Consider the following 12,745-nt stretch of genomic DNA (forward strand, 5'->3'; position numbering starts at 1 on the left):
CAAGCAATCTAGCCTTCAGTAAACACATTTTGCCCAATCAACTTTGTCTGACAAGAACAACTAATTGCTTTGTATAATTAATACCAGTTTAAGCCTAATAACGGTAATCCATCTCTCTAAGACACTTCATATGCTTTAATGGACAAGTATTATTAAAATAGTGCCCAAAGAATGCTAGGTGCTTTATAAAAAGGGGAAACCATTCCCTACCCTGAGAAGATAATAGGCTAAACATACAAGTGAATCATCTTACAAGAGATTAAACAAACAGAGAGGTTTCACAGAGGCTCCATAATCGTGCTATGATTAAATTTCTGAATTTTACTGGTTTTATCACTTTGCCCATCACCTGACTGGTCAGGACAGGAAAATCCAATGAGTCCGGTAAAAATAAACCAACAACCCCTCCAAGAGTATAACACTTAGAAAAGATGGAGATGTATCATTCCAGGTATGGACACACAGAAGTACCCAAAAGAAACCCAAAAAGTGTAGAGATTTAAGAAAAGAATCACAAGCTTAAATTCTGCAAAGAAGATTTAAAAAAAAAAAAAAAAAAGTCAGCTAAGAGGCTTGAAGGAAAACTGAATAATGACAGAGCAGCAAACAAGTTATTTTTCTGCTGCATCACATGCAAAGGTCTGTAAAAAAGTGGAATGGGTTAGCAGAGATAATGAGGAAAGTCAGAGCCACACTGATGCAGCAGACAAAGTCTGTATGCGCTGTAAATGACATCACCCAGATACAGACTCAGAGATACCAGGGACCATTTTCCTCCAGTGGTCCATCAAAAGATACAAAACAGAGAACCTCTTATATTGAGATCCAAAAAGTTCCCTAGACAGGTGTGTTCTTAAATAACAAGGGAACAAATGAAAAAGAAAAAGTTAACTATGGTAAAGGTTGGCTAGGAAAAGCAGCTGGCATACTTTGGGTACAGTTTTTGTAACACTAACCCACTGAAGCATATATAGTGTGTGGTATGAGGGTTGGGGGGGGGAGATTACATTCAGGAAGAAGAGCAAAATAAAAGGAAAAAGAATTACAAGATGAAATAAATATAAACAAAAGGATGAGATAAAAAAGGAAAATTACAGAGTATTTTGGCATACAGTATGATTAAATAAGCACTGAAATCACACAAGCACTAAATGAAAACAGCCTTCAAACTAATACTTTCAACAACAAAAAATGGATAAATTAAACCAAGCTAAGAAAGCCTCACAGAGAAGGTTTAAAAACCAAATAAATATGGAGCAACAAAATAAGCTAGAGAAAGCCTTGATTCCTACACTGTTTTCTCCTGTGTGCTGTTAGGCACTGATCCCGGAAACACATATGGTAATGCCACTGAATTCAATGGGACTGCTCATATGTGTGACTGTTCAAAAGATGAGACCTTCATGATGTACGCCTTTGAAAAACAGGTAATGTTTACTTCCATAATAAGTTAAATAAATTGTAGTTAAGTAAAAAAGCAATCCAAAATGCTTGGCTTAATAATCTGAAGTGCTAATTCTAAACAGGTGGGATGATTATTTCATAGTTTTAACAGCTTTCCTTACAATTAAAAAAAGAAGTTAATTAGGGATCATGAATAGTGTGCTAGGTTGACAGCAGTACCTTGGTGAAATTCCCTATCTACAGAAAGGGAGAGAGATAGAGGTAGTTTTTAGGTTCCCAACTTTGCCTCAGTTTTGACCCAAGATAGTTAACTTCCATGGAAAAGATTATTCCAAAAACTTTTTTCTGAGATGGGTGTCCATGTCACAAAAAACATCTACTACACTAAGATAACATCCTCCTTATCTTCGAAAAATGTAGCACTGAAAGGATACTACGAAACTGACCTCAATTTGAACCTTTAATCAATATATGCAAAGTTCCATACCCCAATCCCAAATAGTGCCCAAAATTACATTGTTCCTCATTCACCTTATTAAGGCTGCAACAACTGAATTTTGACAAGTGATTGCATGTATAGCCTATGTCTGCCGCCTCCTATAAAAGCTAAATATTCAGAAACATGTGCTCAGCATTTAACAGACTTAAGTTGTTGGGCAGAGTTGATTATGTATGGTTTAAAGATAAAAGAAAGAAAGAATGAAAGGAAAAAAATTTCAACAAAGGGCTGCACTGGGGACCACAGCAATGAAGCATGCCACTATCACTGCTTACATGCTACCACCCAAAATAGATGTAATGTGCAATGCTAAGCAATTTTACTGGTGCATGCCCAGCACTCACTAATAGCAACATTACATCCATCACAGGGTGCAGTGGGGTGCACCCTACCACGGTCCTTTGACAAAAGACATGCCCCAAACGACTGAAAACTCCCTTTCCAAAAAACAGTTCTTAGGACAAAAAAAAATGGTATTTGTCATTTCATCAACATTTTCCCTCCAATGGTCCATAAAACACAGTAGCTAGAAATATTGACAATTGCTCTGACCTCTTTCCTTTTCTGTAGCAAGAGTTCCAGCCTATCATTTGCTCGTTTCCCAATTATTTTATTTCGCTCTGCTTCATACTGCCGTTGTGTATTGTCCATGTTAATACTAAGATTTAATGCCACATTCACTAAAGCAGTCATCAGCTTCATAGCTACAAAAAAAGTTAAAAAAAAAAATGAGGACTGATTAAAAAAAGTTATCTGATGTAAGAAAGATGCAAATAAATGAGTTATGATAAAAGTAAACCAACACCCTACTACCACTTACATATACATATGGAAAAAGTATGATTATTTTACTTAATTCTCCTTTACACTTTAAGGCATCCTGTACACTTAAATTTAAATAAAAGCACGGTCACTACCACTGTAGCAAACAAGAGCTATTCAAACATCATTATTTATTAACCTTTATTAAGGCATATAATTAATTAAATGCCGTAATGTTTACTATACTATTAGCTCTGATTTTCCTCATGCTTTGATGGTTATTATGTCATCTGAATTGCAACACATGTTTACTCAGAAGAGCTTTAATTCATCTGGATGATCAAATGCCAAGATACATTGCCACGGAAATATTCAAGTATTTCACTACTAAATTAGTTAACGAACTTCATAAAGCCACTTTAGAATTCTTCTCATCCCCTCAATGAGAGCATTTTATTCAACTTTCTTGTCCTTTATTTACAGATACAGGTTTCCCTCGTTTTACGCGGGTTCTGTATGTGCGAATTCACTCTTATGCGATGACACTTTCTTTACCAAAAATTCATTATATGCGAGGTAAATTCACTCTTATGTGGTGGAAGTCCACAGTCAGCTGCTTGGTGCAGTGCATTATGAGAATGACACACACCAAAATACAGTTCTCTGTGTAGCTCTGTGCTCCTCGCTCGTTGTCCGCAACACGTATTTTTGCAGCTGCCATCCCCACTGTGATAGTACCCTGTGGTTGTGTGTACTGTTTGCTGTTGGCGAGTACCAAAATTGTCTTGTAAAAGCAGTAGAAATGGGTCTGGGGGTCAGTGCAGTCCAGGTCTTGGAACGTACCCTATTTGTTGTATTGTAAAGTGGGGTCCCTTTACGTGAATTCGAGTTAAGCATGATTTTCAAGGAACACATGTACAGCATAAAGCAAGGGAAACCAGTACACAGTAATAGTGTTTGCCAGTTCAAATGCTAGATCAGGGGTGGGCAATGTTTTCGGACAAGGTGCCAAAAACGCATGCAACCTCAACTTTTAACATGTTGGCATGCCAGGGACAGACACCAGGGGAGTTGCGAGGGGCCCGATCCTTGTTGTGGCAGTGCAGCCCCAGCCCTTTCCCCAAGGTGCGAGAGTATCAGGCAAAATGCCTTCTCATGCCACACTGGTACCAGTGCTGGGGGAAGCCTACCCGTGTGCTAGAGCAGTGGTCTCCAAACATTTTTGATCGCGCACCCCTATCAGTAAAAAGCTTTTGAGCTAGCACCCCCAATATATGTATATTTATTTATCTGACATACGGACCAAGTGAGGGCGCCAGTGTCAATCTCTATATTATATATTAGTAAAGCTTTATTTTTTTATCTAAAAAAATAAGAAAGAAATTAATATAGATAGATGTTCTAATATTTTCTTCCTGCACCCCAATGGATCGTCTTGCGCACCCCACTTTGGAGACCACTGTCCTAGATGACGGATTAAAGAGCAAATTATAGCTGGAAAATGGTTTTCAGTAAGCCATTCCGATTCAGTGACTCTACATGGAGAAAAGTCATTAAAAACATACTTATCCCCTTTAAATTTTTGTAACAACAACAAATACTGAATCATATACAAGACTAGAGGGGTTTATGAGTGAGTATTTCAAAAAGGAGAATAAAAATGCTTGAGCAGGCATGACTGCAGGGTATAGAGGAGTTTGGCATAAAATGGTATGGATGAACTGACCATTGTCAGAATTAAAAGAAATGCAGAAGTTGCAGCTCAGAAATGTTAGAAATCACATGTCAACTAAAACCTAGCTACAGGTGTTCTGTTGACTGCTCCTGTTCCAGACAGGTTGCATATAATCAGTGATACCAGGTCTTATTTTTTAATTGCACAAATTGCTCAACGGACATCAATGCAGCTACTTTGGTGAATAAGGGCTGATTGATTGGTGCCCTAATTAAAAGCAATTATTTTTTTCTGGACTGACATTAACCAGCAGTAGCGCCACTCTTGCAACCTTTACTTAGGTACAGCCCATTGTTATTTCAACTAGAATTTTGCTTAGGTAAGAGCTGCAAGATTTGCTTTAAGTAGCTACTTTTACATTAGTTATATGGTAGAATACAAACTGAAGAACTGAAAATGATTGCCTTAGAGTAACAAGGCTTTGCTTCTCTGGTAATTATGATAAATGCCTTCACTGCGTCTCTGCAGGAGTCAGGCAACAAGAAGCATCTGCCAAGTTCTATTTCACTGACTATAGCTCTTGAATAACTAGAATTGATTGTGAAATTAGCTTCCTATGAGAGCCAGCAAGTTCTTTGTTAAAAAGTGCTCTCAAGAGTCCAACCTGCTCTCAAGAGTCCAGGATACATATGGCCCAAATTCACTTCATTCCCCAGATACGTTTGAACAAGAAAGAAGCCACCACCAAATTGACTTCAAACCTCCTCATATTTGGTTGCTCCTACCTGCCCTCTTTTCAGGGAGCCTTTCTTACCCACCTTGTACCTGGATGTCCTAAGGAATCACTTGCACTGTGACAGTCATCCATAACTTAATATCCATTTCTCCATAGTATAAGCCAATTTAGATGAACATTACCTACCTATTCATTTTCATGGACTGACAAGTTTAATTGAACTGTTTACAAAAAAACGGTAAATGGAACAGGAAATCCTTAAAAAGGTTTATACTTTTCTCAGTGACTGATTCACTGTAAGAAAAGCTCTTTAAACTATTTTAAATGAAAATAGCGTATTCATAGATTATTAAAATAACAGGACTGCAACCAACAGCACAGTAATTTTTACTATAAGTGATAACCCAATCAATTAAAAACAGAATAATGGAAGATGGATGCTAAGCTAAAAACATCTCTCAGAAGGAATGGCGCTGTTATCATGGGAGGTAACAAATATACTTTAATATATAGTTCAGTGATTTAGTAGGTTTCTCAATGAGATAGAAAAACCACAAATCAAATGCGTTCCACAGCACAACTGGGGATTTTTTTTTTTTTTAAAGAAACACTGTTATCAGACATCCTCTATTATCTAAACCCTATATTATCCACACAGCAATTTTGTTCTACTAAATGTGTGTGTGCGCGTGTGTACGCACATTCCCCCCTCCCCCCCCACGTGAATACAAAACTAACTCTACTTATAGGAGTAACAGTACTATACCAAACTTAACTGCTGTGACTATTTCATATCTGTTACAGAGTACTCCCCATTTTGCACCTCTGCTCCTAGGTTCAATACAGTAACTTTTAACTGGTGGTATCATGACTGCTCTCTTAATCACATATATCTATTAAATAAAAGTCTGCTACGAATTTACACTAGTCACACTGTGTTAGCATGTGTACTTCCTCACAAAATACTACGTTTTCACTTATATCAACAGCTTCTCGGTGGATTTGGGTAACCAAAGATTCACTTTAATATAAAAATTCAATTACTTGCTTTAATCGCTAATTAAAGTGGGATCAATCTAAAAGAAAAAATAACAAAACAAAACACTGAGCCAGAATATACAACTAAATATTAGGGGGAAAAGGAAAAACTGTGTAAACCCAGTTCAACAAATTATGAATTACCTGGAATCTAAATAGTCCCAACTTTTTTTTTTTTAATAGAACCGTCCGTTCCCAGACAAGACTGGAAACAAAATAAATACAGAATAGGAATAAATAAAAGCATGCTGACCTGCCAGTGTGCTAGTGTGTCGAAATGCTCTGACTTGTGAATCTGATAGTCCTGTAAGTAGTGAAATCACTGTATCCATCATATATTCATCATATATGATACTATATTGACACTGCCGGACCAGTACTCCAATGAATTCACAAAAACTGGATTTGAACTTCTTCCATTGAGGACCAGCCATAGTAAGTGGATAATCTCCACTATCCTGTAAGCAGGAACAAAACAGCAACAGAAAAAATGTTAAACTTCTTAAAGTCTTAGCCACCATATAATTAAATACAATATGAAAGCATATAATATATAGAGGCTGTTGACTGTAGCTGTGTTGGTCTAAGGACACAGGCAGACAAGGCTCTTTGGGTAAATGTGCTGCCTTTTATTACACCAACTGAATAGTTGGAAAAATTGTTCTTTGCAAGCTTTCAGATACAAACACCCTTCTTCAGGCACAGGGACCTGTCTAACCCCCAACTGGGGGCAGAGGAGGGGGTTTAATTCCTCCCCCCGCTCAAAGTGCAAGCCTGGGCCAGCATCCGACCATGTCCTCATTCAAGGGGACAGCAGGGAAAGAGCCTGTTAAGGCTTTTTCTCCCTCTCCTCCCTAGGCACACCCTGGGTGGGGCATTTAAACTCCCCCCCATCATACTCAGCTCAAGCAGGGATGGGAGGAAAAAGCCTCCGAGGGCTTTCCTTCCAGCTGCCCAGCCACTGCCAAAAGGAAGGGAGGGCATCCCCCAGGCTTCTGGCCTGAGCCACTGCACACATGTGGCTGCATTTCTGGAATCAAAAATGAGCGTCTGTTCACTTGCTTCTCTGCTTAATCTACACAAGTTAGTCTAACCTGCTAAAATTGAATCAATTCTGCCTCAAGCTTTTTGATAGTCTGAACTTAATCTAAGAAAGCAGCAATTAATGCTACAACTGCTCTCTTGCTACCAAACTCCCAGACTCTTGGGGAGCCTCATAGGCCAGATTACACCACTGTGGGACAGATCTGGCCCATGGACTAGGGGTTAAGCACCCCTAATCTAGTGTAACCGGAAGTGCCACGTAAATATTTCCTACATTAGACATGATGCTCATGAGACATGGAATCAAGGCTGAGATAAAGATGTCAAGAGGCATCGGTGCATCAGATGGAACGTTCTTGACACTACAAACAACTCCACTATCACCCAGTGAAAACAATGGATGCGTAAAGCTCCTTTCTGCCTCAAAACGACTTCTCAAAGCCTCTTGAGAGAGAGAAACACATGAAGGTATGTCCAGACAAAAAGTAAATCTGGCACATGATTTCTCATTTGCCTTCAGTAAGTACTTCCGCAGTGCCCTCCCCACCCCACCCCCCTTAACACATTAGCAACATCACACTTCTGTAGGTAAGTTAAGGTGTAGTTAGGAGGACTGAATGGTTGTCATCCTGATCTAACGTCGAACAAGAAACCACAATACTTCGTAGACTTTAATTCCAAGCATCAGTATGAGAGGATTTTATGGAGACACAGACGAGAACATAACCACTCATCACATACATTATGTCCAATCCTTCTGCTACTAGAACTCTAACTTAATAAGAAACAGGTTTTGATATAGAGTGTAACCCAATTAGAAAGTCCAAAACTAGGAGGGGTATTTGGTCTTATTGGGATAGGTTATAAACCAGAATGTTTTTGGATGCCTACAGTTATTCCCAAGCAGTAAGTGAACATCTTTTGACACATGACAAAATTTTCATTTTACTTTGCAGAGCCTAAGGCTAATGATAAAATCCAGAGTTATACACTGATTTCTGAGAAAAGGCTATTACCATTTTAGGCAAAAGTGTTGTACTATGTTTTAAAGCAACCTTATTTTATTAGAATATAAGGCAAGAATGATCACGGATCAGACTGACTCACCCTAATGTTTGAGGCCATAACCAACAAGGTGGCAATTTTAAACCATCAACACGATGGAAAACCATCAGTATGCTATGAACCAAATTCAAGTCACTGGGATTTAAGAATTCATAAAGCTTGTAAGATAAATTCAGTGAGTAATAAGCAGACTTCTCAGTTTAACGGTCTAGACTTAGCACTTTAAGAACCTGGACCTTTATCTCCAAGTACCTAAGTATATGAACTCCATGTAAATAATGCTCTTTAAGTATAAAGTACTGACAGTGCAGTCAACTTAACAAGCATTAATTACAGCACTGTTAGTGCCACGGTATTAGTATTAGCAGGCCCAGTACTGACCTGGTTTTTCATTTTCAAAGCTTCTAATAGCAGCACCTTGACAGCTGCTTTCCTTTCACTGTTTCAGATGCAGTTAAACCAAGTGTGATAAATTACAAAAAAGACCGTTACAGTTAGCATGCTCTTAACCAAAGTATAATTAAGCTTCAAAGTAGCCCATGAGGCTAAAACATGCCAAGAACTTCTGTTTATACACTGAACCACTATTTGGGGCTAGACTCACACTATACAGTGAAGTGAAGTAGGCAGTAAGCATAGACATGGAATACACAGTACTTTAAAAAATATTTACCTGAAAATAAAAGAGAGTCCCACGTATACATATAAAATAAGCTGACTGACACCAAAAGATTAAGACAACCTATTCTTGTTCAAAACAAATTTAAGTCTGCTATCTGGGGTACATAATTTTCCTTTCATTATCATGATGCCTAGAAACCTCAACCAATATGGGTGGCTTGCTGTGCTGACTACAGATAAATATATGGTAAAAGTTAGTCGAATGATCAGAGAATAGAAAATCGGAAAAAATTCTTCAGAAGAACACTACTTTTTGTAGACACTTCTTCCAAAGACATCTACATTTTTATTTTTAGAGAGACAAATTCCAGAACATGCCACTGAAGGAAAACAGTGGAGGGCTATTAGTCTTTAGGAAACATTTATGCTGATAGTTTTTTCCTTGCAAATGGGGTGCATCTAGGGACATATTTTACCCCTACTGAAAGACATGTGTACTGATGTACTCAATTTATCTCTACTGAAACAACACATAACTATGGCATCATCTAATAAAAGGATGAATAGACTGTCTTTGTCAAACAGTACAAGCGCTTTGATAGCTGGTTTACCACAGAATAAATGCTGTGTTGACCTTCAAACATCAACAACTTGGCAGGATGAGAATACCAGACTAGCTTGATAACTATACAGAACTGCTTTCTTCAAAAAATAAAGGATTGCTCCGTTTTGGATAACATCTCGCTGGCAATCTGGTGACCAAAGAGCCTCAGTCTTGCAACTGAAATAAGTCACCACCACCAAAATGTTCATCAATGAACATGGCTTGAGCCTTCACAGGAAACACAAGCTTCCTAAGCCAAAACATCCACACAAGGCTAACAATGAATTAATTACCTGTTATGTCTGAACACGAGGTAAGTCAATTTGGGACCTCTGATACTTGCTGGCATTATTTGCAAAGACCAAGATGCTCCAAGAAGATTATTTACTTTTAGACCCATTTAAAACTTGCTTCTGCATCCATAATAGTGCTATTCCGTAAGCTAAAAACCTAACATTTTCAGTATCATTTATGACTATACAAAAATTAAATTTGTGCCTAGATTTAAGAGTTTCAACTTTACTTTTTAAACACAAGCAGACATTTCAAATAACCTGGAAGCACACAAAGCTGGAAGCATAATTTTAACATTCTGAAAGGCTGATGCTACTGAAAAGGCTCCCCTGTCCCTCCCCTCCCAATAGTGCCATCAGGCTCAAACAGCTTTCAAGAGTTCTTCCTCATGATGAGGTTTCAGGTTCACAATTTCCATTTTAAAGAAATAATATTGCATTAATGCATCTTGTCTTTTTTCCTGTAAGGGATCTGTATTTTTCATACTTACATCAAATTCAAATTTGACTTCAAAGGTACAACAATGTACAAAATAAAAGTTCTACATCTGATATCATGATTTTGATTACATGAATTATTCAAGACTTTCACTCAAGAAACATGTCATTAAAACCAGTTACAAAGTTTTATTCGTATATTTAACAGAACATCTATTTTTTAAGCTTAATTCTGGGAATAATGTGATCTAGCAGTGTGAACAGGTAAACTGAAAACCTTTGTGGGTCACACAAAACTACTGGAAGTTAAAGCATTACCTCATCAAACTCTTCAGTCATTTTTCGGATTATTTCAGAATTCTGCATGTGTCGAAACATCTCTGCCGTAACAACTCCTACAATTCACAGACATTAGATTAATACTGTAGATATGAAAGAGGAATGACAGACTGCATATTACCTAAAACAATTGAAATTGGACACCTGCCAATTAATACAGGTAGAAGTTTTTTGTCTGTCATGTTCAAGTTACACAGCCAGGCAAAAAATAAAATCTCATCTCACATATTCATTGCCTGCATTTAGAAGCACTATTAAAATACAGAGGGTTGTACCAAAATCATACCTGCAGACAGTGATACCAAAAACACTGTAATTTCCCTCCAAACTGAAAATAACTTCAGGGGACATTAAAGTTTTGGTTTTAAAATATTGAAAGGTATCCACATCTAGAAAAATGGACACAGTCATTTTTTAACTTTATAGTTTGGTACCCCCGCCTACAGTTTACAAAACTGTGTTGCAAACAATATTCCCAGTTCACATAAAAGAACAACATTCTTTGAGACACAAGCTCTCATAACTCTTAAAGATGAGGGATAGGTTGAACTCAAAAATCCCAAAAAACAGACATTAAGAATGCATTAGATCTTATATTTTTCTTCCTACCACCTCCTCTCCACCACAAAAAAAAAAAAAATCAAATCAAAATCAACCAAAATGAAATTCAAGAGCATTATAGAAATTTCAGGTCAAGGCAATAAAAACAGAAGTGCTGTGAGGGCAGTTTGCCCACGTCCCATAACAAGGGAAATACCAGTCCATCCATCTTTAGAAACCCTTCCAGGCCAACAAAAAGGCAAATAAGCAGCTGAAAAAGGAATGAAGGCCCGCAAAATATCACCACTCAATGCCACATCTTTTTAGTAGACAAAGTAGAAGGACAGCCTTCTCCACCAATCAGTAGCAATGGAGGAGGCCTCCAGGGCCTCTTGACCAATCATCAGTGAGGGCAGGGCTGCTGTGAAATGTCCGTGAAAAGGGTTCTGTGCACTGAAAAAAACCCTTCACCTCACCCCACTTTAGGTAGGTCCCTAGCCCTAATGATAAGAAAATGAGCGGATGTAACATATGGCAGTATATCAACATGCATCTTACCTTTGCAGCCTGAACACTGAATAAAGAAGTTGATGAGATCAAGAAGTGCTATATCTCTGTCATGTTTGTATGACTCTATCCAGTCATCCACTACAGACTGGGAGGGTGGGGGAAAAAAAACAAAACAAAACATTAACTCATTAGTTCTTTTTAAAAATTGGCAAAAAAGTAACTTATTATTGAGCATCAGGAGTACACGAAAACACGTGTAATTTTTTCATCTCCTATCAGCAAATGGAACTCTTAAAACTATTACCCCTGCAAAACATATATGTATACACACACATACAGAACAAATGACTACAGCATAACATTATGGTTCCTAACACATACTCTTAGAAGAAAATTTAAGTTTTAAACAAAAGACTGTTTCTTAATCTACACAAGCAGTTCTTTCCAGGTACTTCATTGGAGTCCACACTTCAGTACCTACTTCCAGAGTAAGACTGCCAGGAACTTCCTATTTTCCTTAAAATGCTGAACTTTTCATGAACTGTTCCTTGAATATCAGCTATGTGATACTATAACAGGAGATCTTGAAGACTGGGGCAGAGACTAAGAATTTGTTCTACACTTAAACAATTTGCTATCTTAAATGTACTTACAGGGTTGTATCAGCTAATGCCCCAATAGAGACATCTGAATGATACAAGGCGCATCTTCTGCTGGTATAGCTTAAACTTGTGAATATGAATAAGCAACACATGCAAAAGGATGCGCTTGTTGGTTCTACACAAGGACTTCTGTCCACATTCTCTTAAAGCCCTGATTTTTTCACACTCTGAACCAATATAACTACTAGGCCTGTGCGAAGCAGCTAGTATTTGCTTCAGATTCAGCTGGTTCAGGGGGCAGCGATTCAATGATTTGAATCATAGTCCCGAATCAATCCAGCCGCTGAATCTCCAAGATCACCCAGGCCTACTCTACCAGCCTGGCAATGGCTGCTGTGCCCACCCCAGGTCCAGCACTTTAGAAAAAAAAAGCGCCCCAACTCAGCAGGTGCTGTTGAGTGTGGCTCTGACAGCAGCAATCAGGGGGTCTGCAGGGCTTGTGGCAGCACCCCCCACACAGCCTGGGCCAGTGGGGATTGCCTCTCGCCCAGCAGCAGCTGGTGAGTTGGGGCTTG

General features: G+C 38.3%; 1 protein-coding gene across 1 annotated transcript in view; it reads right to left on the reverse strand.

Moving 5' to 3' along the window:
* STAG2 (stromal antigen 2) overlaps window positions 1-12,745 on the reverse strand; it is a 63,683-nt gene that overhangs the window by 40,158 nt on the left and 10,780 nt on the right. Inside the window, exons 4-7 of the mRNA XM_019540176.1 lie at window positions 11,617-11,713; window positions 10,498-10,574; window positions 6,368-6,572; window positions 2,456-2,607 (exon numbers count right to left, since the gene is read on the reverse strand). Of these exons, the coding sequence (XP_019395721.1) occupies window positions 2,456-2,607; window positions 6,368-6,572; window positions 10,498-10,574; window positions 11,617-11,713 (531 nt within the window). The remainder of the gene's footprint in view (window positions 1-2,455; window positions 2,608-6,367; window positions 6,573-10,497; window positions 10,575-11,616; window positions 11,714-12,745) is intronic.

The sequence above is a fragment of the Crocodylus porosus genome, unplaced genomic scaffold, assembly GCF_001723895.1.
Source record: "Crocodylus porosus isolate Cpor-Errol unplaced genomic scaffold, CroPor_comp1, whole genome shotgun sequence".
Classification (NCBI taxonomy): Eukaryota; Metazoa; Chordata; order Crocodylia; family Crocodylidae; genus Crocodylus; species Crocodylus porosus.